Genomic DNA, 25,722 nt, shown 5'->3' with positions numbered 1-25,722 from the left:
CTGTGTCCTTTTTTCCATTTTTCCTGCTCTGTGCTCAGTTTTTCATCTTTATTTCCCCCTTTCCTCCATCCATCTGACCATGTGTCCACCAGTAACTATTTACGGAACATCTATTATAATGTAAGAATAGTATTTTGGTCACGCAGTAGGGTGTCTAAGGGAAAAAGAAGTCCTGATCTCTTGGCATCTATGGGAAAACATCACAGAAGGGCAAATGGGGCCAGTTAAATAGGGGATATTGAGTCATCAAAACATAGAGGACACTTTTCTAAGAGGCTGTGTCCTTTCCACTCCACTTGCCCACCTGTCCCTGCATTTTGCATCGATGTCTAGGTTGGACTCAAGCATCGGACCCCTCCTGTTTGCCGATCAGTTCCTGCAGTTCTCTGCCCGACTGCCCAGTCCTAACGTGTATGGCCTGGGAGAACAGGTGCACCGACAGTACCGGCATGACATGAATTGGAAGACCTGGTCCATGTTTGCCAGGGACACAATCCCCAATGGGGTAAGCTCTCAGGATGGCCCCCTCTGCACTGAAGGTCGTAGCCTCATCCTTGACAGTCACTGCTAGCAGTGTAGGATGATAGTTGAGTGAGACTCTGGGGTGAGGCTGTTGAGGTTTGCATTTTGACACTGCCTGCCACTCACCAGTTATGTGGTTCCGGGCAAGTTACCTGTACGGGTCCTCAGTTTCTCATCTATAAAATGGGGGGAATATACTCCCCTCATAGGGTTGTGATAGGAATTAAAGGAATTTATAGATACAGAGTCTCTAGAACAGTCTGGATAAAGGAGATCATTGAAATGATTAAGTGATTCTTGCTATATAGCGTCTCTATTTACCGAAAGAACTCTAAAAACATACGTCTAATTTATTCCATTTAACAGGTGAGAAACTGAGGCTCAGAAATAGCCCAATGTTTAAAAAAAAGTTTGAAGTAAGAGAAATAGGATCTCATCCCTGGCCCGTCTAATGGAAAGCCCATGCCCTTGTTCTACCGCATGCCTATCAGAAGGACAGAAAAGGTGATGAGTCAAAGCAGCTCATCCATCTGTGAATGACTGGTGATGGTTATCTGATGAAGACCCTCAGATCCTTGCTACTCAAATGGGCATCACCATGTGAGAAATGTGGGCTCTAAGCTCCCTCTTCCATCTATTGAATTAGAATCTGCATTTAGGCATAACTGGGTGGCTCAGTTGGTTGAGCATCTGACTCTTGATTTAGGCTCAGGTCATGACCCCAGAGTCATGGGATCAAGCCCTGTGTTGGTCTCTGTGCTGAGTGTGGAGCCTGCTTTGGATTCTCTTTCTTCCTCTCTCCCTCTTCCCCCTCACCCCCCCACCCCCCGCCGCTCCTGCATGTGCACTCTCTCTACCTCTCTCTAAAAAACAAAAAACAAGAAACAAAAAACTGCATTTAACATTCATATATAATTTCTTTCCATTTTTTTAATGTTTATTTTTGAGAGAGAGAGAAAGAGCACAAGCTGGGGAGGGGCAGAGAGAGAGAGAAAGAGAGAGACATAGAATCCAAAGCAGGCTCCAGGCTCTGAGCGTCAGCACAGAGCCCAATGCAGGGCTCAAACTCACAAACCACGAGATCATGACCTGAACCAAAGTTGGACACTTAACTGACTGAGCCACCCAGGGGCCCCTAATGTAATTTCTATGCACACCAAATTTTGAGAACTGCTTTTCTAGAGCAGTGATTTCAAGCATGACTACACATTGGAATCACCTGGAGACATTTAACAAACTCTCCACCCACAGTAACTCTGTTTTCACTGGGCTAGGATGCAGCCCAGTTGAGAACTACTGTTCTAAAGTCTTAGAAAATCAGCTTAAGTTCTCAAGTCTACTGTTCTGAAGACTGGAAGACCAGCTATCTTGAGTAGAGCTCGATCTAGTTGCACGTTAGAAAGATGTTTGATTCGTATTAAGGCTTGATGGAGCTTTTGCGGATGTGGTTAGGTTAAGCCTCTTTGAGAGAAGAGACCTTTTGAACTACAGCTTCCAAATTCTTGTTCTCCCACATTTTAACAGATATCACAGGCTTTCACATTTCTACTAGGTAAATGGTCATAACTGGCTCATTCAATAAAAGAACTAGAATTCACTTGGCTGACATCAACTAAATGTAGACTTGATATTTTATTCTATTATTATTATTATTTTACTCTTTATTTATTTGTGTGCGAGAGAGAAACAGAGCATGAGTGGGGAGGGGCAGAGAGAGTGGGAGACACAGAATTGGAAGCAGGATCCAGGCTCTGAGATGTCAGCACAGAGCCTAATGTGGGACTCGAACTCGCGACTGTGCGATCATGACCTGAGTGGAAGTTGAATCAGCCAACCGACTGAGCCACCCAGGCACCCCTAAACTTGGTATTTTAAAGATTTATTTGTTGGGGTGCCTGGGTGGTTGTGAGTTCGAGCCCCGCGTCAGGCTCTGTGCTGACAGCTCAGAGCCTAGAGCCTACTTCAGATTCTGTGTCTCTCCCTGTCTCTACCCATCCTCTGCTCACGCTCTGTGTCTCTCTGTGTCTCAATAATAAATAAACGTTAAAAAAACAAAATAAAAAAAAAAAGATTTGTCTCTTCTTTGACCTTGAGGTCCCTGTCAATTACTCACATGATTAACACTGATTTCTTAGGTCATTTCCAGCCATTTGCGGTTTAGATTGTTAGATGGTAAATTTTTTATTTTTCATTTTCTTTCTGCAGGATGGAACTAACTTGTATGGTACACAGACATTCTTCCTGTGTCTTGAAGATGCCAGCGGATTGTCCTTTGGACTGTTTCTGATGAATAGCAATGCCATGGGTAAAAAACTAAGGGAATATTCGTGAAAAAATGCGTAAGAGCAATTTTCAGGCCTGTGATAAGAGCAGTGGAGCCCTTTAGGAATGGCTGAACCACAGCTCAGGGGCTATGTTCTCTGATCGTCTCTTCCCTACTTCATTCCCGGTTGTTGTATGGTAGCCACGAATAAGGCTTTCTCTCCTAGCTTGTGATTTTCCTGAATCTAGTTGCCTCTTTTGAAATATTTTTCTATTATAGAGTTAGAACAACTAAGCCTATTATTCTATAATCTACTCAGAGGCAGTTTCTACCAATTTGTTCTTTTTCCTTCTTTAGACTTCCATCCAGTATAGTGGTTGATATAAACTCTGGTAGGAAACAGCCAATTGCCCTGGGCCTACGATGACAGTAGCAGGGCCTAACCAGGGAGCTACAACTGAGCAGTGAATATTTCATTTAGATAATACAAAGATAGCAAGGTGAAGTGGAGTGGCAAGGTCATCCACAGTAAGATCAGTTTGTTTAAGAAAAAACATTGTAACATCATAGGACTCCAAGAAGTCTGCTAGCTTCCCCATCTTTAAAGGTTTAGACTGGATCATTGGTTCCCAACTTTTTTTTCTGCTTGTACCAGTAACAGTGGATCTCAGGGGTCATGAATCAATCACTACATGGGAAGAGGAGATATGTTAGAATTTTCCAGGGTTGATGGTATTGATCCCTACCCTCTTCTCAACTGAGTCAATGGACCGGATAAGAGCTGCTCAAAGCATGGCCCACCGCTCATTCACAAACTGAGTCTAGAAATGGAAAGTAAACATTGCTGTAGCATCCAAGGGCATGCATGAACCCTTTCCTGTTAATTTTCACGCTATTTTACAAAAGCATCAGGTTGCAAAGAATTGCAAATAAAAAGTAAAGCTCTGATCCTTTACTACCGATTGTTTGAGACCCACTCTAGGTGACCTAACATGATTCTAAGATACCTAATAGTCTAAGAATAGACTGAGTTAGTGCAGGGATTGTACAATTATTTCAGGGTGTTGAAAGGAACTAGAAAACAAGTTGAGTGAGGCTTAAAGGGAAAGGTCCCAGGATCCTAGTTATTCCATGTGAGTTATTCTTGTGACCGAAGAGTACATTTCAGTAGATCTTGAATGTTTTTATTCTTTTATTCCTAAATGCAAACCAAGGCTATGGGGAGACTTCACCTCTGAGAACAGTGACTGGGGCTTAGAGGGATTTTGAATTTATAACATAATCTCTGACTTTTTTTTTTAACTTGGCTTTTGCTTGATGTGAGATTAACTGAGGCTAGTACCTCAGTGTATCTAATTGGGTTCCATAGCTGCAGTGATGATGGGGCATGGGGTGGGAGCAATGTGTTTTGTAGCTGTGAATGTCAGAGAAGAAAAACTTGTCCTCTTGCCCTCATCAGTGTGGTATTTGGGGGCCTGTGAATCAAACTGACAAGAGATGGGCTAGCAAGAGAAAAGACAGTTTATTTACATGTGTAACATGGGAATACAGAAGAATGCTCAGCCAAGAGTAACTCAGAGGGGTGTTTAGAACTTGGGGCTTATATTCCACCCTGATACATAAATGGGAGGGTAAGAAAGGACACTTATGAAAAACCAAAGGACTTTTTGGAAAGATAATGAGCCCTTAGTGGGAAGATAGAATATTCTTGTGACGATATCTGCTTGGGTGTGGTGCCGAAGTTTTGTCTCTCCAGGGGTGGGAATTTATGACAAGCGAGTTATTCTGGAAGCCCTGCTTTTTGGTTGATAAGGGATTTCGGAAACTCAAATGTTTTCAGCTTGAAATAACTTCTGTGCTATAGTGGCTTATCTGGACCCCTTCAAGAAATTGATTGCTTTTTCATGAAAGCCTGAATCCTGACATAGGGAATGAAGACACTCTAATCACCAATTATTGAGATCTGTTCTCAGAACAAATGCGTTGCCTTTCCCGTGCTGTGAGGGCAGACTCGATCAGCAGAAATGTGCCTCTTTGTATACAAAATTTGAGGCACTGGATTCGCTTTATTAATATTCAGATGATTGAGGATCCTGCAGTCTAAAACTTTGTAACCAAAACGAGAGTAAATTCTAATATTTATTTTTTTCGCTTTTAATCTTGCAAGAGGTTACCCTCCAGCCCGCCCCAGCTGTCACTTACCGCACCATCGGAGGCATCCTCGACTTCTATGTGTTTTTGGGAAATACTCCAGAGCAAGTTGTTCAAGAATATCTAGAGGTAAACTTATGAGATCATGATTATGACTGAGGGAATAAATCCTAAATAGTACAAAGAAAAGTAAATTTAATAGGCAAGCACGAGTCACAAAAAATCTGCTATTATAAGTCGCTGCTGTAAATCTGCAACTACAAATTGACCCTACCTTCAATGATTTATAAAAGGGGCTAGGAAAATAGACTAATATTCTAACATTAGGAAATGGTATCTTGGGAAATGGAGTATGTCTTATGCCACCCAATCAATGTTTACAAAGTTTTGTTTAAAATAGAGTATCTGTGGGGTGCCTGGGTGGCTCAGTCAGTTAAGCACCTGACTTTTGATCTTGGCTCAGGTCATGATCTCATGGTGGTGAGATTGAGCTGGGCATTGGGCTCCCCACTAGGCATGAAGACTACTTGGGATTCTCTCTCTCCATCTCTTGCTGCCCCTCTCTTGTTCCTGTACTTGCTCTCTCTCTCTCTCAAAATAAATAAAACTTTAAAAAAATAGAGTATTTGCTAACTTTTATTTCACATACTTCTATCAGCTCATTGGACGGCCAGCCCTTCCCTCATACTGGGCACTTGGATTTCATCTCAGTCGGTATGATTATGGAACCCTACAGAACATGAGAGAAGTCGTGGAGAGAAACCGTGCCGCACAGCTCCCTTATGTAAGTAAGGCTTTAAACATCTTCCAGTAATAAAGGAATTCCCTTGGGGAATAAACAAAACTGTTTATACTGTCTCCCCCTGAATTTTTTTTTTAATATACAATACAAAGATTTTTATATATTCAGAAGGCTAGACATTTTGTTGGGCTAGCCATTCCTTTAAGGAACTAGTTCTTTTTAGTAGGAAATAGTAGAGACCACAATTTTGGAGTTAGGAGGCAATATGTTTGTCTCTGTTTTTCTTTAAAAAAATTTGTTTGATGTTTATTTATATTTGAGAGAGAGAGAGAGTGCGAGCTGGGAAGGGGGAGAGAGAGAGGGAGACACAGAATCTGAAGCAGGCTCCAGGCTCCGAGCTGTCAGCACAGAGCCTGATGTGGGGGGGCCTGAACCCACAAACCATGAGATCGTGACCTGAGCCGAAGTCAGATGCTTAACCAACTGAGCCACCCAGGCACCCCAGTCTCTGTTTTTCTTATAACATTTTATTAGCAAAACTTTCTTATGCTTACTCTATTGACTACATTTATAGAATGTGTTTTTATTTGAATTCTCAAAGGATTTCTTTCCCTAGTTTAAGTGAGCAAAAGTGCATAGTACATACACATGATAATAGCATATTTTTATATTTTGGGTGGTCACATCTGAATGTATCTGGTATATCATGGAGAGTGAGGTTTTTCAAGAGTGAGGTTTTGCAATGGGAAAAACCCAGTAGTGTCTGGAATAACACTCCTCTCTCCCCAACCCCAGATACATACGTCCTAGAGCAAGAGTCCATTTCATTCCGGGCTCCACTATTTTCATACAGGCCAAATTAGGAAAAAATAAGTGCCAAAGAAAACTTGAATTACGAGAGAAGCAATGAAACAAAATGTGGGGCAGTACAATGTGGGAGACATGGGACAGACAGCCCCTTCTTCCCCCTTGTCTTGTGGATGGCGTAGGATTTAGGTATGGATATGTTTTTGATAGCCTTAGTGATTTGTTGTAATTGTTGTGGCTTGTTTGTTAGAATGGCTTTTAAGGCCAGAGGGCCAGGCAGCAAGGTCATATGATGCAGTTAACCTGATTCCAGGGGTGGGAGTCAGGTTTAGGGAAAACAATGTGTCCTCTGTTTTTGAAATTACTATTGGAGGAAAAGCACCTAGATGCCAGGGACCGATCCAGAACCCTGTGCAGGGCACAGCACAGAGTGTGTATTGTGGATAATAACAATGATAATAGGACTGAGTCATTCGAACAGGGAAATTCCTGAGCACAAGGTTGTGGACTTTGTGTATTCTTTCAGGATGTTCAGCATGCTGATATTGATTATATGGACGAGAGGAAGGACTTCACTTATGACCCAGTAAATTTTAAAGGCTTCCCTGAGTTTGTTAAGGAGTTACACAATAACGGACAGAAATTGGTCATCATTGTGGTACGTGCCACCCTCTTTGTCCTCCAGGTCAGGTGCTTGCTCTTTCTTGTCGTTACATCCACCTCCCTCTCCACCGCCCCCCCCCCCCCCGCCCCAATTCCCAACCTCCTTTCTGTGCCTCAAGCTTGAAGCTGGGTCCTTCACTGTATTTTTCCTCGTCTTAGGATCCAGCCATCTCCAACAACTCTTCCCCAAGCAACCCCTATGGCCCGTATGACAGGGGTTCAGATGCGAAGATATGGGTGAATGTTTCAGATGGGGTGACTCCGCTTATTGGGGAGGTAATTGAATGGGGGGATATGGGGGCTGGTGCTGGCACAGGGGCTGTGGCAGTGTGTGTGTGTGTGTGTGTGTGTGTGTGTGTGTGTGTGTGTGTGTGTAGTTGTCTTGTTGGACACTTTCAGATGCCTTATACACATGGTGGGGATAAACTTGCCCCTGTCGTCTCATCCCCAGACACCTACCAGCCATCTCACTCATGCATTCCCCTCACAGCCAAGTCCCTTTAAACAATAGCCTGCACACTGAATACCCTGTCCTCACCCTCATGCCCCTTCCCTCTCCAGCTGACTGTAGGTGGCTGTCCTCCCCTCCATGTCACTGGTGCTGCCCTGATGGATACCACCACATACCTCCTAACTGCCAGATCCAATGGAACCATTTCATTCCACTTTGTACTCTGTTTCTTTGTAGTATTTCACCAGTTTGACTACCTCTGCCTCAAACTTTTACTCGTCCATGTTTTCACAAGGGTGTTATCTGTTGGTTCAATTCTTTTCTTTTTTTTTATTTTAGAGAGAGAATGTGAGTGAGAGCATGGGAGAGAGAGAATCTTTTTTTTTTCAATTATTCTAAAGTTTACTTATTTTGAGAGAGAGAGAGAGAGAGAGAGAGAGCGCGCGCACATGAGCAAGGGAGAGGCAGAGACAGGGAGAGAAAGAATCCCAGGCAGGCTTCTTGCTGCCAGCATGGAGCCCAATACAGGGCTCGAACACACAAACTGTGAAATCATGACCTGAACCAAAATCAGGAGTCAGATGCTCAACTAACTAAGCCACCCAGGACCACCCAGGACCACCCCCCTCCCGAGAGAAAGAATCTTGAACAGGTGTCACACTCAGTGTGGAGCCCGATGCATAGATCATGACTCTGGGATCATGACCTGAGCCGAAATCAAGAGTTGGATGCTCAACCACTGAGCCACCCAGGTGCCCCTCTGCTGGGTCACTTTGTTTTTGTTTTTGTTTTTCCTGCTGGTTCTCTTCTACTGCTTCTGTTGACCCTGTGTCCGAGAGAAAGCAGATAGCAGGGAATACAGAAGAGGAACTGATGCTGCAAACCCACAACTTGTAACAGCTCAGTTGACATTTCAATGGGACTCTCCCACATTTACCATCCTGGGCCTGGGCCTAGACAAAGTGAGTGGGAACTGTGAAGCAGAGGTCAGAGGTGAAGATTAATGAGATAGGTGATGCTGGGTCCATGGATTCAATCATTTAGGTTTTAACCATTTTTTTTTATTATTTATCTACTTATTTAATTATAATTTTTAAATTCTTATTTATTTTTGAGAGAGACTGAGAGTGTGTGAGTGGGGGAGGGACAGAGAGAGACACACAAAATCCAAAGCAGGCTCCAGGCTCTGAGCTGTCAGCACAGAGCCCAATGTGGGGCTTGAGCCAAAAACTGCAAGATCATGACCTGAGCCAAAGTCAGACACTTAACCGACTGAGCCACCGAGGCGTCCCAAGGGCTTAACCATTTTTTAAAATGTGTTTTTCCACAAGTGACCAATCACATCCTCCTGATATTTACTCTATCCAGAGTGCTTCACATTCCTAACTGGAAAGAATCTGTACCTGGACACCGTGATTGCCATGACCACATTAGCAATCTCTGCAAAGTGCTCTATTTTACTCTATATTCATTTAATTGACTCTGATCAATGTTTTTCTTTTTCTCCTCTAGGTCTGGCCTGGAAAAACTGTGTTTCCTGATTATACCAACCCCAACTGTGCTGTTTGGTGGGCAAAGGAATTTGAGCTTTTCTACAAGCAAGTGGAGTTTGATGGAATCTGGATTGTGAGTTCTTAATATTTTGAATATTTGGTGACTAATGTTCACACGGCATGTATCCATATCATTGAGTCAAGGAACATACTGGGAATAGGAAGAAAGGAAAGCACATATGGCAATAATTATAATATTCCCAATCCTAGTATGTAAATAATCTTACCAAAACATGTAGCTTAGGACCTAAATCAGATCATTAGATCTGGAAGTAAACTCAGAAATTTGTTTTTTATTTTCTGAATCCAGCTCTTCTTTTAAAAAGGAATGAGCTGAATGAAGTAAAAATAGGTCATAGATGCCTTACGTTGTCACAAAGTACACAGATTGTTGGATTGCCAGTTCGGGGCTCTTTCATTTGGACACGTTGGACAAATTGGCCAGAACCAAGGTACCCAGGTGCATGACCAAACTATGGCTGTGGTAAGGACAAATGTCATGTATAATACCAAAGGAAACCAAACGCAAAGCAGCAGATGTTCAGCAAAACTGGGGGAGCTCTAGAGCTAAACTTTTTTCTATTTAGAAAATTCTATTTAGAAAATTCTAACAATACAGAATGCTAAAAAGATGACAGCAAAAACCCTCTAAGATGTTGTCAGCCAAAGACATCTATCATCGACATTTTGGTGTGCGTCTTCCCGGACCGCTCACTTGCCCATCTGTTGGCACAGGCTCGCCCCCTCGCTGTCTCCAAATAGGTATTTGTGTGTGTGTGTGTGTGTGTGTGTGTGTGTGTGTATTGATATGTGTGTGCATTTGTAACTATATTTGGATATATAGAGAATCTGTAAGTTGATATATATGGAATCATATAAATTGAAATCTTTTTTTGCCTAATGTTTTTGGAAATTTTTCATTTTTTTTGTAATTATAGACATACAGCATTTTGAAGGGATGTTGAGAACCTTCTCTGTGAAGCCTTCAATGGGTAGAGAAGACAGGATCATCTATTTCCCTCCATGTGCATAAGAACCTCTTCAAAGACAAAATATCTGGAATCATTTCTCTGAATCCTCAAAAAAAGGGGAAGGCAAACATCAGTACAACATAGTTACTTTTCCTTAGTGGTAGTTTTGTTCTTTGTTTTGTAGGATATGAATGAAGTTTCCAACTTCGTTGATGGTTCTGTTTCAGGATGTTCTACGAGCAACCTAAATTACCCCCCATTCACTCCCAGTAAGTCTTGGTGGTAGTGTGATTAAAGTGGCGATGCATAGTTGGCATTTTTAATTCATAACGATAGATATGAACAGCCTGGAAAGGGAGTTTGGACATAAATCTGCATAGGCAGGGGCTAATGTGGGTAATATATACAGGAAATTAGGAAAGAAAAATTGAAGCACTCCATGCTTTCCTGAATAAGGTAGAAATTTGAAGGGGGCCATCTAGTCTTTCCACCTACAGTCTGAGCTGTTTCTAGGGGAAGGTCAAGAGAAGATACAGTGCAGAAGCCAGAGGCTAGTGGTTAGTTTGTGTTGCTCTCGAGCGCATACGCCCGAAGGTCATCAGGACTTAGCAGAGAGAGACCAGGTAACCGGGCTTGGTCTGTGGATGGCAGTGAAGCTTGGTGACTTCAAGAGTGTGAAGAACAGACACGAACCATAAGGATGAAAAAAAGCCAGAACCCATGGCCTTGAAGGTCAAAGTCAGAGTCAGTGAATATGATGCTGGTGAGCTCTGATGGAACTTTGAACACCATCGCTCAGGGTATGGCCCCAGAATTATGGCATTTATCATAGTTTGAAGAAAGCTAGAGGCTTACAGACACATTTCATCTTGATTAAGGGAAGAATGACTTAAAGGGAAGACACTAGCATTATTTAAATGACTTATTTTAATGACTTAAATATTTAATGACTTAAATGACTTATTTAGCATTATTTAAATGACTTATTTAAATGACCTAAATAAGAATGACTTAAAGGGAAGACACTAGCATTATAGTGTCTTAGGAATACTTCCAATCTGGTAAGAAAATGGGAAAATGGGGGTATCTGGGTGACTCAGTCGGTTGAGTGACTGACTCTTGATTTCAGCTTAGGTTGTGATCTCATTGTCATGAGATCAAGTTCTGAGCTGGGTGTAGAGTCTGCTTAAGATTCTCTCTCCCCCTCTTTGCCCCTCCCCAGCTCTCTCTCTCTCTCTCTCTCTCTCTTTCAAAAAAAGAAAAAAGAAAAAGAAAAGGAAAAAAATGGGAAATTGGGGCAGATGGGCCAGGAACTTGGGTGGGGGAGCTACAGAGTTAGCACTTCATTCTTTTGGTGACAGAAACTATTTATGTTTTAGTCTAAGGGAAATATGATAATCAAATGGTTTTGGAAATATTAATCTGACATTAGTATGAGTATGAATTAGAAGATCAGTCGATCGGAAGTAAATAAGCTATTAAGAAACCATTGCAGTAGTTAAGATGAAAAGGTAATTCGGATCAGAGTCAGAATGGTACAATGGGAGCAGAAAAGAATGGGTGCATGAAAGAGATTGGGGAGTCAGCCTTTATACTATCGTGTCTGAAGACAAGGGGTGAACAATGAATTTACTCTTTCATCCAATATTTCTGTTCTCGAACCACATAATTTGGCTCGGTTTGAAGAATTCAGATTCAGTCTCAAATCTAATTGAATCCTCTGGCTTCCAGATGCCTGCCTGTAGTCACATGAGCACCCGGGGTGGAAGAATGTGCATGGGTCGGCACAATTTATTTACATATCAGAGAAACTACTGCAAATGTATAACCCTCTGGTAGTGAGGAAGCGGTGTGATCATTTACAGGATGGCCACAATAAGCCCCGCCCAGAGTGCCACCGTTTCAGGTTCTGCAGTAGTCAAGGAGCAGGGAACGTGCATCTCAGGCTCTCATTGACTGCTCCCTCTTTTGCCCCAGGAATCCTGGATGGGTACCTGTTCTGCAGGAGCCTCTGCATGGATGCAGTGCAGCACTGGGGCAAGCAGTACGATGTCCACAATCTGTACGGCTACTCCATGGCGATTGCCACCACACAGTAAGGCCCCTGTTGCTACGACTCAATACACCATGAAATTATTGATCTCGTTAGGTGCCAGCTACCAGGGTGTTGTTTTTAAAAACTCTGAAAGATAAATATGGTTATTAATACTGAATGAATGGAGAAGCCACCTGACCCATAGGGAAGAAGAAATCTGATAAATATTTGTGGAATGTATAAAATGAGAGAATGGATGAATAAATAAATGAATGAATGGGTGGTTGGAAGAAACAAAGAGAGGTAACTTGACCAAGGGCAAAGAGTTGATACATTGTAAAAGCAAACTTTAAACTCAGTTTTGCATGAGTCCAAGGTCCATCTATGTTCCTCTGTGCCACACTGTATAGACAGGAGGGGATGTGCCTCAGGGCTTTAGATACTGGCTTAGCATCCTTATACATTGCTGTGTCCACCTTTGTGTATAGACTCAAATTCTACAGTGAGGGAAACGTCCTGAGAATTGACTGCACTTACTGTAGCTATGGCAGCAGGAAGCCAGACTGAAACCACATTCAGTCATTAGCAAAGTCATAGCATAAGTTTAGCCTTCTTGAAAGATGTTTAAAATATTATAGAGTGAGTTTTTAATATATGCATGGACTTCTAAAATATAGATGATATATATTTATAGTTACTTATAAAAGTACACACATGCATCTATACATTTAAAATGTCTTTATACTACAAAATTACGAGTGAAGTGTTTCTACTTTAAAAGAATTTAAGTTCTAAAAGGCTGTTCATAAATTCATTTTTGTGTATGTTTAAAATCACACAGTGTGAAAGATCCATGGACATACATCTATGTAAAGTTAGATTTCACCTTTGTTCCGTAAAAATTGTATACCTCTAGTTACTAGCCTTTTCAAGGCTGCTTCTAAAAGTCTTGGGCGTTATGGATTTAATAATGTACATAAAACACCTTAAGACAAAGCAAAACAAAATGTAAACATACGTAAAGGTGCAGCCTACTTCCACACCAACTCTGACCCTACTAGGAAGGAGCTGAAAGAGAATGAGGTATGATCTTCGGCATTATCACTGTATCTGCTAGGTTGAGACACGCTAAGGTCACACATTGACTACTTAAGCATTTCTCCCCTTCTAGAGCTGTCAAGACTGTGTTCCCTAATAAGAGAAGCTTCATTATAACCCGTTCGACCTTTGCGGGATCTGGCAAGTTTGCAGCCCATTGGTTAGGAGACAACGCAGCCACCTGGAATGATCTCCGGTGGTCTATCCCTGGCATGCTCGAGTTCAACCTTTTTGGTATCCCAATGGTGAGTCCACGTCCCAACCTCAATTCCCAGAAAGACTCATCCTAGAAAATTTTCAAAGTGTAAAGCTCACCTCTCCTACCCTTCCTGGCCCAGGGATTTAGTGTCTTGAGAACAATGGCTTCATCTACATCAGTATGACTCTGATACTACAACATTCTTTCCTGCACTATCTTATTAGGATAGAAAGTGCAACCTTGAAGTGATATCATTGGAATATTTTTCTATCAAAGTATAATATACACGAAAAAGTACACATATACTTAAGTATACAGTTGATGAATTTTACAAGCTGAACACATCTGTGTATCCAGTACCTAGACGAGAAAACATGACATTGCCAGGTCCCTAGAGATGGTTTTGACATCTTTTAGTTAAATTCAACATATATATTTATGGAGCTCTTACTGTGTGCAAGGTATTAAGGTAGGTATGCATGGTGAGGGGGAGAGAAAAGCATAAATATAGTAACAGAAGCACCTTCTATTTCCCCTGAAAGTTTACAAATTTTACATATATTTTATATATATATTAAATTATGAATTTTTGTATGTTTATATAAATTTATATGTATATAGGTAAGCTAGGGACATATAAATTAAATGTTGAGGGAGATCCTGAGAAAGAGACTTACTAATCCTGACAAAATTACAAGAAACAGGGAGGCAAGGAAGGGAGTCAGGAGAAGCTTCATGCAAATGGTTGCACTTGAGTTTTCCCTTGAAAAGTGGGTTTATGTTATCAGACTAATGGGAAGGTCATTTTCAGATTGAGAAAGAAACAGGAGGCAGAGCAGTAAGGGGGTGATTGATGTGGCTCTAAGGATTGGTTTGTAGGACTGGAGTGGTAAGTGATGCTAGAAAGGTACGTTAGAACCAGTTTTGAGGAGCCACCAGCTCAGCTGTATGGAGACCCTGGAAACTTTTGAATAGGTGAGTGATAGAACCCGATTTAGGCTTTGGAAAGTTAATTCTGATAGTGGTGTGGTCAAAATAATAATATCAACAGTATTTCTCATTCTGTTCATCAAAAAACTGTTGCATGTCAACTGTTTTACTTACAGTATCCACACTACAGAATCTCGTAAAACTCCGTGTAGCTAACTAACGGCCACTTTAACACAGGGAGGACGCTGAGGCACAGAAGGGTTGAGTAGCTTACAGTCATCTGACAGTAAAGAGTGGACATGGGATGTAACCCATTTCAGATCACGCTATATAAGCCTTCTCTGTAAAAGTTGGCAAAGTTCAGTGGGAAGCAGGATGGTGGAAGTGAGGTGTACATTCTGTCTGTGTGTCCCTCCAGGTCGGTGCTGACATATGTGGCTTTGCATTGGATGCCCCTGAGGAGCTCTGCAGGCGGTGGATGCAGCTGGGAGCGTTTTATCCATTTTCCAGGAATCACAATGGCCAAGGCTACAAGGTGAGGCTCCCAGGAGACACGATAAGTTTGGCACACGTTAGAGCTGGGCCTGTCCGCATCCTCGCCAAGACATCTGTTGAGCCGACCTCCTACCTGGTGCTTCACTTAGCCTAATTTGCAATTAACCAGGACCTCCGAAGATGCGCCATTAAAATGCCCTGCTGTCACAGACTCTGCTATTTGCACTGCAGCAGTCTGGGAGATGGCAAGTCTATGAAGGTCTTTATCAAACGTCTGTACGTTCGATCTACATTGCTCATTTTGTAATGAGAATCAAATGGGGGAACTACTTAAAAACTATTGAAAAGGCAGTCTGCTGCGAGAGCTGTCCTGAGCGTGATGGAGGTGGACAGGCTGCAAGGTGAAGAAGGGCACTGACTTAGTGAAGTGATCCCCCCCTGCCACCCGTACCACTCAGAGACGAAGCTTGTACCCTAGGCCCTGGGTCTTTCAGGAACGAAACTCTTGGTTCTGATGAATGGCGTCTGGAGTTCTCCAGTTGCTTCTGTCATTCTTAGCTGGATCATAATCGCAACCTTTCCTTTCTCCCAGGCCCAGGATCCTGCCTCCTTTGGAGCTACCTCCCTGCTGCTGAATTCCTCCAGGCACTACCTTACCATCCGCTACACCCTGTTACCCTACCTCTATACCCTCTTCTATTGGGCCCACAGCCGGGGGGACACGGTGGCCAGGCCCCTTCTGCATGAGTAAGTTACCCTAATCCGTAGGGATTTTGCTTTTTTAAATTTTTCTTAATATTTATTTTTGAGAGAGAGAGAGAGACAGAATCTGAAGTAGGCTCCAGGCTCTGAGCTGGCAGCACAGAGCCCGATGCAGTGCTCAAACTCATGAACTGTGAGATCATGACCTGAGCCGAAGTTGGACGCTTACCTGACTGAGCCACTCAGGCGCCCCCAAAGGGACTTTGTTAATGCAACTGGTGACATGGACTGTTTCAAAATATTGGAGTGAACAGTGAAATACTTCTATTTTTAATATAGATAGAATAGTCCATTGGTATTTGCAAGGCAGGTGCTGCCTACGTACTGTTCCCGAGGTATATTTAAGTGTTTTAGCCTGTTCCCTTGGGGATAGAACTAGACCAACATCAGGGAACTTTGGGATCTTTTCTTTGTTCTGCCACCAGTGAACTCTTTATCTTAGACAAATCATTAAAGTTCTGTCATCCTTCATTTCTTGATTCTTAGTTTAAAGGATTTGAACACTTGAACAGGATGGTCTCTTCTGTAATGCATTATGTTCAGGCCCTGGGATGAACTTGTCATTTACACAAAAATAAGAATTTTACAGAGGATTTCTAGAATTCCAGAATTTTTACTGCCAGCCAATCCAATGAGCATCTCCAACTTAACTCTACAAAAGGGCACGGAACAGTCTTTCCTTGTCAAAATTCAGTGAACTCCCTTAAGTGTCTGATGTTCTAGACCCTCAGGCACGTATCTTCTATTATGATTATTATTCCTATTATTATACATTCATTATTTTGAATCAGTTTTTACCGTCTCCTGGAATTCCCTGTTAAAATAAGGCAGCTACCCTACAAGAGAATTGAGTAGGATTTTATTATTTGCTATTTGTTGTGATTACATCCAGTTCTTTCTTGATGGTCAGCTGAAGCTTTAAGATGTGTTGTTTCACTTTTATTGTATTTAAAGGGGCATATGGCGAATAGACTTCAGTCTGGACCCTGCCTAGCATATGTCCTGGAATAAACACCTGTGTCCAACTAGGGGGAAGAAAAGGAGGGTTCACAGATTGGGGGACGTGGGTCTGTCTGCCACAGTGGTGGAGGCAGGGGTCAAGTACATGTCCCAGAATAATTTAGGGGGTTACCGCAGGCAGGCAGCCTGCATGTTTTGGACAGTTGTGGGGAGAGTTGTCAGGAAGCATTGACCCAGATCTCTGTGAACCTCTCTCTGATCTCCAGGTTCTACAGGGACAGCAACACGTGGGATGTACACCAACAGTTTTTATGGGGACCTGGCCTCCTTATCACTCCAGTTCTGGAAGAGGCAAGTGACCCACAGAGGCACACAGATGGCCTCCACTTCTGTTCCTGCTGCCCTCCAAACTCTTCTCTTCCTGGAACAATTTATCTTCTTTTTCTCCCAAGCCCATTTCCAGCCTCCATGGCTGAGTCGGCCCTGAAGACAGTGTGCTGAGGTTTGGGGAAATTGGGGATCTGTTACTTACATATTTTTTTCTATGAGTCTTTTTTCTTGACCAAGAGTCCAACCAGGGTAGAAGCATCTACTGGGACTCTGTGTTTAGGGACGGTCCTGTTCGTCATTACATTCTCACAGCTCCTTGAGGTAGAGGCAGAATGGAGCAGGGGCCCAACACCCTCTCTAAGGTTGGATGGAATTGGGGTGTGATCTCTGCCTCTTCCTCTTAGCACCTTGTGGTCTGGGATGGTTCCTCGGCTGGAAAGGTGAGATCATGAGAGTACCCGCCACTGGGGACAGTTGGGAGGATTTCATGAGTTAATGTAAAGCTGGAATTTTTGCCACAATGTGTATTTCAATATTATTATTATTCCTGATGGGATTCCACTGGGATTTTTCTTTGGGTTTCCAAGTTATTGCTCCTATTATTCCTATTAGAAGAAAGACACGGTTTGATAACAGAGAAAAGAAAGGCTGTTTTTGCTCTCTCAGTATATGGTTCAGAGGCTCCCTTGGGAATGCTAAGAAATCCATCCTTACCCTTCAGAGACTGGGCCATGAAGAACAACAGTTTGTTTCAATTTCAGGGTGCAGAGAAAGTGATGGCTTATATGCCCGATGCCATCTGGTATGATTACGAGACTGTAAGTAGCTTTGACTTTTCTTAAACTCCTCATGACCACAGCTGCATAGACAGGGTCCCTCCCTGGAGACAGGAACATCTATCCATGCACCTAGGAGTGTTTTTGCCATGTTTTCTGTAATTTCATAGCATAAGTCACTTAACGTCAGTCATGATGAGATCCGGAAAAAACCCACTTTCATATACTTTATTCAACAGTAGGATAAGGGCAAATGGCAGAGGGTCCAATAGGGAATTTCAGCCTGGTCAGGAGTCAGCTGACTTGTATAAAACTGTCAGTTCATCTGCTGTATGTGAACTGGTGTAAATGCTCCCCCAAATTCCTAAGTGATGGCAAAACCTGTTGCTCTTAATTGTTTTTCCTTCCTCTCGTTCGATTGCCTGACCAAACAGTAACTCAGCTGGGTGGAGAAAGAGGGAGCTGTAGATAACTCGGCGCCTGGAGAAGAGGTGGGGCATGGATGTGCTGTCGTAACAGGTGCTTGATTTGTGTGCTTGCCTCAGGGGGCCCGAACGAGATGGAGGAAGCAAAGAGTGGAGATGGAACTTCCTGGAGACAAAATCGGACTCCACCTTCGCGGAGGCCATGTATTCCCCACACAACAGCCCGCCACCACCACTGTGGTCAGGTACAATGTGGCGGGAGTTTCCTCTAAGGGGGGTGCTGCTGATAAAGTTGGTCATTGCTGTTCCCATCTGTTGCCCAGGCAGAAGATGCTGAAGCTTTATGTGGCGCGTGGGGAGGAAGGGGATGGGGGTGGGGGGTGTGGTCATCAGACACTGTGATTTACAAGAAGTTGTGGAAGTTGTGGTTTACAAGATGGATGTTGAAAGAATTTAATCCCTGTTCTTTAACTTTTTTTAATGTTTATTTTTGTGAGAGAGAGAGAGAGAGAGAGAGAATGTGAGTGGGGGAAGCGCAGAGAGAGAGGGAGACACAGAATCTGAAGCAGGCTCCAGGCTCTGAGCTGTCAGCACAGAGCCCAATGCGGGGCTCGATCTCATGAACCTTGAGATCATGACCTGACCCAAAGTCAGAGACTTAAACGACTGAGCCACCCAGGCGCCCCAGTCCCTGTTCTTTCTTAAACCGCTGCATTTCTCCTCAAAACACACTGACTGCTGGGGTGGTCATCCTTCCTGGCTTTCCCAGGACCACTTCAATTCTAGCCCTGAAAGTTTCATGTCTTGGGAAGCCTCTCATTCTAGCAATAGCGGTCTGTTGATCACCCTACCTGGTTGGCCAGATCACCCAACCATCGTGCTGTGCTCTTGACTCATTCATCCTCATTTCTAGGGACAGCGAGTCCACGTTTTATTCCCCTATAATCTCAATTCCCCATTCCTTTCCTCCCATGAGCCATTTCTTTCTTATGATGCAAAACAAGGTCCAAAAATTACTTATTCAATTCAAATCACCCTCATACCCCTGTTTTCTCCTTTACAACTCTGTGATTCTGAAATTATAGACTCCATCTGTACTAAAGAGGTACACAGTTCTATCTGTCTCTAAAAGTATTAGCTTATTTATTTTTAACAGCCTGGGCGTTCTTTGGAAGTTAGAAATCTTTCTTTTCCTTTGAACTTTCCTTACTACCTTAATTTTTCAAATTGCAGGCTTTTTTTTTTTTTTAAATGATACTTCCACATCTAATACCAAATGGTTTCCTTTCCTCTAGCTGTTCAGCTTCAGGCTATTCTGCATGCTGATACTAAAATTATCTTTCCAAGATGAAGATTTTTGACTTGTTGCTCCCCTGCATGAAATCCAGACTCTTTCATGAGTAGGGGTGTTCAAGGCCAATCACAATCTGGTTCCAAGTTAACTACTGTGCCTCCTGATGCATCGGAATACACGCCTATGGACCAGCCACGCCCCAAACCTCTGGTCCTCAGATATACCCATCTATCCAACTGTGTTTGGGCTTCTGCACTTATTGCCCTCTCCAGCATCCTTCCCCCGTGCCTTCTTAACGACTCTCCAAAGATTTCATCTGCAAGATATCTTCCTCAATTCTTCCAGCAGAGGGAGTGCTGCCACTCCAAACTTTTTAAATACTCTTTTGTATACTTCTAATTATTTTTTGCTCTTTAGCTGACTTTTTTCTTTCCTTAATTTTTTTAATGTTTATTTATTTTTGACGGAGAAAGAGAGACAGAGCTTGAGTGGAAGAGGGGCAGAGAGAGAGGGAGACACAGAATCTGAAGCAGGCTCCAGGCTCCAAGCTGTCAGCACAGAGCCCGACGTGGGGCTCGAACCCACAGACCGTGAGATCATGACCTGAGCCAAAGCCGATGTCCAACCAACTGAACCACCCAGGCGCCCCTAAGTTTATTTATTTTTGACAGAGAGAGAGATTGAGAGAGAGAGAGAGAGAGAGAGAGAGAGAGAGAGAGAGAGAGAGAGCTTGAGTGGAAGAGGGGCAGAGAGAGAGAGGGAGACACAGAATCTGAAGCAGGCTCCAAGCTCTGAGCTGTCAGCACAGAGCCCGACGTGGGGCTCACAATCTGTGAGACAGTATGATGTGAGCTGAAGTCGGACACTTAACCGACTGAGCCACCCAGGCGCCACATTCTTCTTAATATTTTAAGCATTTCGATCATAGTTACTTTATACCTTGTATTTGGAAATTCTATTGTCTAAAATCCTTTGGAGAAACCAAATTATTTTTCATTGCTTTTGCCAACTTTCTTTCATGCTGGCTTATCACATTGTGTGTTCAGTAATTTTTTTTGTGTTTCAAATGTAGTGATCTTAAGGATCCAAAAAAAAGTCCCTCCAGAGGGGATTTGCCCATTTCTTCAGTTGTGAGTCAGGACTTCTTCACCTGAGGTCATCTTGAGCTCCCTTCAAAGACCATGTGTTGGGTGGGTCTTTTAGGGTGTCTGGTGTCCTTCAGATTATCTAATCCACCACTCCTAGAAGTCTTCCAACTTTTGTGTCTCTCTTTACTTTCTGCCTGGATTATTTAGTGAATATGTTTAATCTTCTTTATAATAGTTAAGGTCATCCATCAATAGAGTTGTGATCTATTTTTGTGTCTCTTGGACTTGCTAACAAATGAAAGCTACTTCATACATGTGTGTTGAGTGAAAGCAGGTGATTTGGTTGATAACAGAACCTGACTTGCTCAGGGCACAGTGGAGGGCTGACATGTGAAAGAAGAGAAAACGTGAGGTCAGTGATGGGCCAATGGTATCAAGAAACGGGGAGGTAGTCCAGGAGAGTCATGAAATAAGGAGGGATTCCACATGAAATGGCCCTTTCCCCCTCCTTCTCTATGCCCACCTACTTCACCACCTTTCTGAGTCATGTTTTGTGCTTCATACTCTAAATTATGAAGCAGAGAACTATAGGGTTTGATTTCGCTCTCAAAATGAAATAATAATGAATAATCAAATTAGGAAAGTTGCCATTAAACTTTATTGTATTTTGTTGCTTTCTGAGTCAAAACGGTTCTTAGGCAGGGAAAACAAATATATCCCCCAACCATAATTAATACTTCCCCTGCACGAGTCATCTCTAACATGAGGCTGAACCAATTATTGTCTAAGATCTCTTTCTCTTCTAATAGTCTGTTTTCTAAGGAATAGTTGCACCAGCAACTTTTATAGTAGCTATGCAGGGATTTTGGCACTTAAATTCTGGCCTCCTACATAGATGTGTATTGCTAACGTTTGCAGTATTTCTGCCTCCTGTGACGTTATTGATTCTAGAGAAAGATGCGCCCGTTGATTTTGCTTTTGTGCCTGAAGAAAAGCCAAGCCATCTGCTGCTAGTAACCTTTCCCATGTGAAATCTCATGGAAACATTCCCATCTCTTTTGGCCAAGTTCTCTGAGTCTTTAGTCTTTATCTGCCACCTAAACGTTGTTTCCCACAGTCGACGGAACCCTCTTGGTCTCATCATCGCCCTAGATGAGAACAAAGAAGCCAAAGGCGAACTTTTCTGGGACGATGGGGAAACTAAAGGTAGGTACTGTTAGGACAACCTGCATCTGTGAGTTACATCCTCTGGCCATTCAGCCGTGGGAGAAATCTCACCAGGCACAGCAGCGTTAATCACTCAAGAGGAGGATTTTGGTTTCAGCTGCACTGTTCACAGCTAGTGGTAGGTGGACCGCAGATGGAAGGAAAACACATTTCTACCTTTTAGAATGCTTCCATCAGACAAGCAGTATATACAGGCTCTCATTTTATTGTCAACAGGCATCTGAAAGAGATGTTTTCAAGACTGTTCCTGCCATTCACTGTAGATCTCTTCCCCCAAAACGCTTCTGTACAAATATCAATGATATGAAACATACCCATGCCGGTGAGTCAGAGTGAGACTATATTCTTCTTATGTGCCTGACTCTGGCCATGCTTCTTAGCACATTTTTCTGACTCCAGTATACTAACAACTCTTGTGGCTCAAGCTTAGGAAACAGATTCACTTGGGGCATATGCCTTAGAAGCACTTGGAAGGGAATCTTTTCAAGGCTAAGGTAGGAAGGAAAAGGGAAAACAGTGGCCTGGCCTTGGAGACTGTTTATAATCTTGCCATTCTCAGGATGTAGCTTTCAGTAGAACGAGGGTGAAATCTATTCTTCTGGGTGGGCAGGCCAGAGGTTGACTCATCTTTCTCTCACTTGCAGATACTGTGGCCAGTAAAATCTATCTCTTATGTGAGTTTTCTGTCACCCAAGTAAGTAGCATATTTTTATGAATCTTAGGTGTGAGCTTTGTCTGACCGTTAGCTCATGTATGTTTGTGTTTGTGTGTAATTGTATTTGTAGCTTCATATGCCTTTATGACTGTAGAGCACATTTCCTTTTTTTTTTTGAAAATAAAAGAAATTTATTTTTTAAATTATTTTTTAAGGTTTTTTTTTTTTTAATGTTTATTTATTTATGAGAGAGAAAGGGCACAAGCAGGGGGGGGACAGACAGAGAGAGAGAGAGACGTGATCTGAAGCGGCCTCTACTCTGACAGCAGAGAATCCGATGTGGGGCTCAAACTCACAAACCGTGAGGTTATGACCTGAGCCAAAATCAAGAGTCAGACACTTAAACGACCGAGCCATCCAGGTGCCCCTATTTTTTAAGTTTTTATTTTATTATTCTTTAAATATTTTTAATGTTTATTTATTTTTGAGAGAGAGATAGAGAGACAGAGAGAGAGACAGAGACAGAGCATGAGTGTGGGAGGGGCAGAGAGAGAGGGAGACACAGAACCTGAAGCATGGTCCAGGCTCCAAGATAGCAGCACAGAGCCTGATGCGGGGCTTGAACCCATGAACTGTGAGATCATGACTTGAGCCAAAGTTGGATACTTAACCAACTGAGCCACCCAGGCACCCCTTAAGTTTTATTTTAATTCCAGTTAGTTCACATACAGTGTTGTATTAATTTTAGGTGTACCATATAATGATTCAACAATTCCATACATCAACCAGTGCTTAGATGAGTGCATTTCAACTTATGCCTTAACTCCCAACGTTGAATTATCCATGTTAGTAAAAAGAGCAATCATATGGATAAATCAAAGCCATCAGCCTTTTAAAATACAGTTTAAAAAAATTTCTTAGGGCACATGGGTGACTCAGTGGGTTAAGCATTTGACTTCTGCTCAGGTCGTGATCTCGCAGTTCTTGAGTTCAGACTCCGCATTAGGTTCTGTGCTGACAACTTGGAGCCTGGAACCTCCTGTCTCTCTCTGTCTCTCAAAAATGAATAAGTTTTTAAAAAATTCAAAAAAATTCTCTGTGCATATGTGTGTTTCTCTCTCTCTCTCTTTTTACTCAGGGAAGTATTAAAGTAAGTTTGTACTCCTCAAGCACATGTGAGTAGAGACAGCTAAGAGGTACTCAAAGCAGTTTTGGGTATTTGGTCTAGGACAGAATATTTGAGTGCCTTGACAATCTATCAGTGGATCTTTGTGCTTAATTGTTTTGCAGAACCGCTTGGATGTGAAGATTTTGCAGTCAACCTACAAAGACCCCAATAATTTAGTATTTAAAGAGATTAAAATTCTTGGGATCCAGGAGCCTAACAATGTTATAGTGAAACACAATGGTGTCCCAAGTCAGATTTCTCCTAATGTCACTTACGATTCTAACTTACAGGTAAAAATTCATTTTGTTGAGATAGTTTATCAAGAATTTATAGCTTATGGTGGTCCTTCTTGCCAAGGTCGCCTGGGTCCTAAAGGACCAGGGCACATTCTGAGGTCTGGAGTGGGGAAGAAGAGGGTTAGGAGAGAAAAAAAAGGAGGCAGTAGACCTGAGCTAGAATAGATCAGGGAGGTGCTGAGGTACCGGAATCAGATAAAATGGCCTTTCCATCCCTATTCTTGTATTTGCCCCTCAGTCTTCTGTTCTCTCTGACTGGGACAGAAGAGCAAAGTGAGGAGTGTGGGGGACAGGGTTAGAGGGAATGTGGGTCTGGCCACTGCTGGCTGAAGCAAGAAAGGCAAAGTGGGAGGTGGGATTCCCATTAATTAAAAATCTGAAGTGCATTTTTTTTTTTACTGTGTTCAGATATAAAAACTTTCTCCAACACATACATTTTAAAGAAATATTTCAAGTCAAAGAATCTGATAAGCCTAGCTAATGCTGCTTATTTGGTTAGAGAATATTAAATAATAATAATAATAATAATAATAATAATAATAATAAAAAACCCCACCACTTTTCATCAGTTATAATGAGACCTGATGCTTTTGAGCAGATTGTAATCAGTTCCTCTGGTATCTCATGCTATGAGGAATCCTTCCCCATCCTCCTTTACTCCAGGCCCTGTAGGTAATCTGGGACTGGGGGCTGCTGGGTCAGCATGTTTGTGAGAGATCTTCCAAATTTGGAGTAAATGCGTAAATCTGGTATTCTCCTTTAATGTTGTATCGATGATGTTAGCCATTTTGCCTTACAACATATATTGAGGATGCCTACATTATGAAGTTAGAAATAAAGTACAGTTGACCCTTGAATATCATGGGGAGACACTGACCCTCCCACACTGTCAAAAATCTGTGAATAACATTTGACTCCCCAAATCCTTACTAATAGCCTACTATTGACCAGAAGCCTTACAGATAATATAAGTTATCAATTAACACATATTCTGTGTGTCATATGAATTATAAACTATATTTTTACAATACAGCAAGCTAGAGAAAAAATGTTATTAAGAGAAGCATTCAGAAGAGAAAATACATTTACAGTTCTGTACTGTATTTATTGAAAAAAGTGCACATGTACGTGGACACGTGCAGCTCAAACCCATATTGTTCAAAGGACAACTGTATCATATGGTTAGTTATGTGGACGGCACCGGGCAAACCATTTGAAGAGTGCATATATGAAAACAAACTCAGTAAATATTTGTTAAATAAGTTAATTAATGCAAGAGCAAAGGAATTCTTATTGCTTGAATTTGGGTGGTGGGGAGACACAATTTGTACACATGAAACTACTGGGCAGGGGACAGGCAGTCCAAAGCAACACAAAGGAAATGTTCAGTTACAGTATACCTAATTTCAATGTCAAAGCCTAATGGAGTAGCTGAGCAAAGCCATTGGGGAAGTCAGGGTTTGAGCTGGACTTTGAACGATGATGTATCAGGTAGAGATTCGTTCATCTACAAGTGATAGGCAACTGAGCTAAATGGGACTTTAAACAAATTGGAATTTTCTTCCTCACACAGTAACAAGTCTAGAAAGTGGTCAGCTGCTGGCGTTGGTTCAGTGGCTCAAGGCTGTCAGGGTTGATTGGCCAGTAGCAGAATAAAAGAAGAGGCAGGAAAGAAAAGGTGGAGGGAAGGAGCAGGCCCTTAAATCCAGAAGGAAACTCTGGGCCAGCAACTCCCAGTGGACTTGGACTTACCTATGAATGGCCACAGCTATGTTACATGGATTAAAAGGAACTTAATTAGGAACTTAAGTTCCTCAATCAGGAACTTTAATATTCCAAACTGAAATAGTGAGTAAGAAAG

At 42.3% G+C, this 25,722-nt stretch overlaps 1 protein-coding gene across 2 annotated transcripts in view; it reads left to right on the top strand.

Annotated features, from left to right (window-relative positions):
• The window catches only part of MGAM (maltase-glucoamylase), a 95,301-nt gene that overhangs the window by 32,103 nt on the left and 37,476 nt on the right, over window positions 1-25,722 (top strand). For both annotated transcript variants that reach the window (XM_040471748.1, XM_040471747.1), the window contains exons 7-24: window positions 334-505; window positions 2,728-2,827; window positions 4,953-5,065; window positions 5,595-5,720; window positions 7,012-7,143; window positions 7,308-7,424; window positions 9,112-9,225; window positions 10,308-10,392; window positions 12,101-12,218; window positions 13,330-13,501; window positions 14,804-14,920; window positions 15,473-15,627; window positions 16,869-16,953; window positions 17,694-17,750; window positions 18,254-18,378; window positions 21,633-21,721; window positions 22,387-22,436; window positions 23,688-23,855. In XM_040471748.1, coding sequence (XP_040327682.1) covers window positions 334-505; window positions 2,728-2,827; window positions 4,953-5,065; window positions 5,595-5,720; window positions 7,012-7,143; window positions 7,308-7,424; window positions 9,112-9,225; window positions 10,308-10,392; window positions 12,101-12,218; window positions 13,330-13,501; window positions 14,804-14,920; window positions 15,473-15,627; window positions 16,869-16,953; window positions 17,694-17,750; window positions 18,254-18,378; window positions 21,633-21,721; window positions 22,387-22,436; window positions 23,688-23,855 — 2,095 coding nt within the window. The remainder of the gene's footprint in view (window positions 1-333; window positions 506-2,727; window positions 2,828-4,952; window positions 5,066-5,594; window positions 5,721-7,011; window positions 7,144-7,307; window positions 7,425-9,111; window positions 9,226-10,307; window positions 10,393-12,100; window positions 12,219-13,329; window positions 13,502-14,803; window positions 14,921-15,472; window positions 15,628-16,868; window positions 16,954-17,693; window positions 17,751-18,253; window positions 18,379-21,632; window positions 21,722-22,386; window positions 22,437-23,687; window positions 23,856-25,722) is intronic.

Source organism: Herpailurus yagouaroundi, unplaced genomic scaffold (assembly GCF_014898765.1).
Source record: "Herpailurus yagouaroundi ecotype Mexico unplaced genomic scaffold, PumYag 100, whole genome shotgun sequence".
In the NCBI taxonomy this organism is placed as follows: Eukaryota; Metazoa; Chordata; class Mammalia; order Carnivora; family Felidae; genus Herpailurus; species Herpailurus yagouaroundi.
Note: the sequence above shows the minus strand (reverse complement) of the source record. Positions and strands in the feature narration are given on the sequence as shown.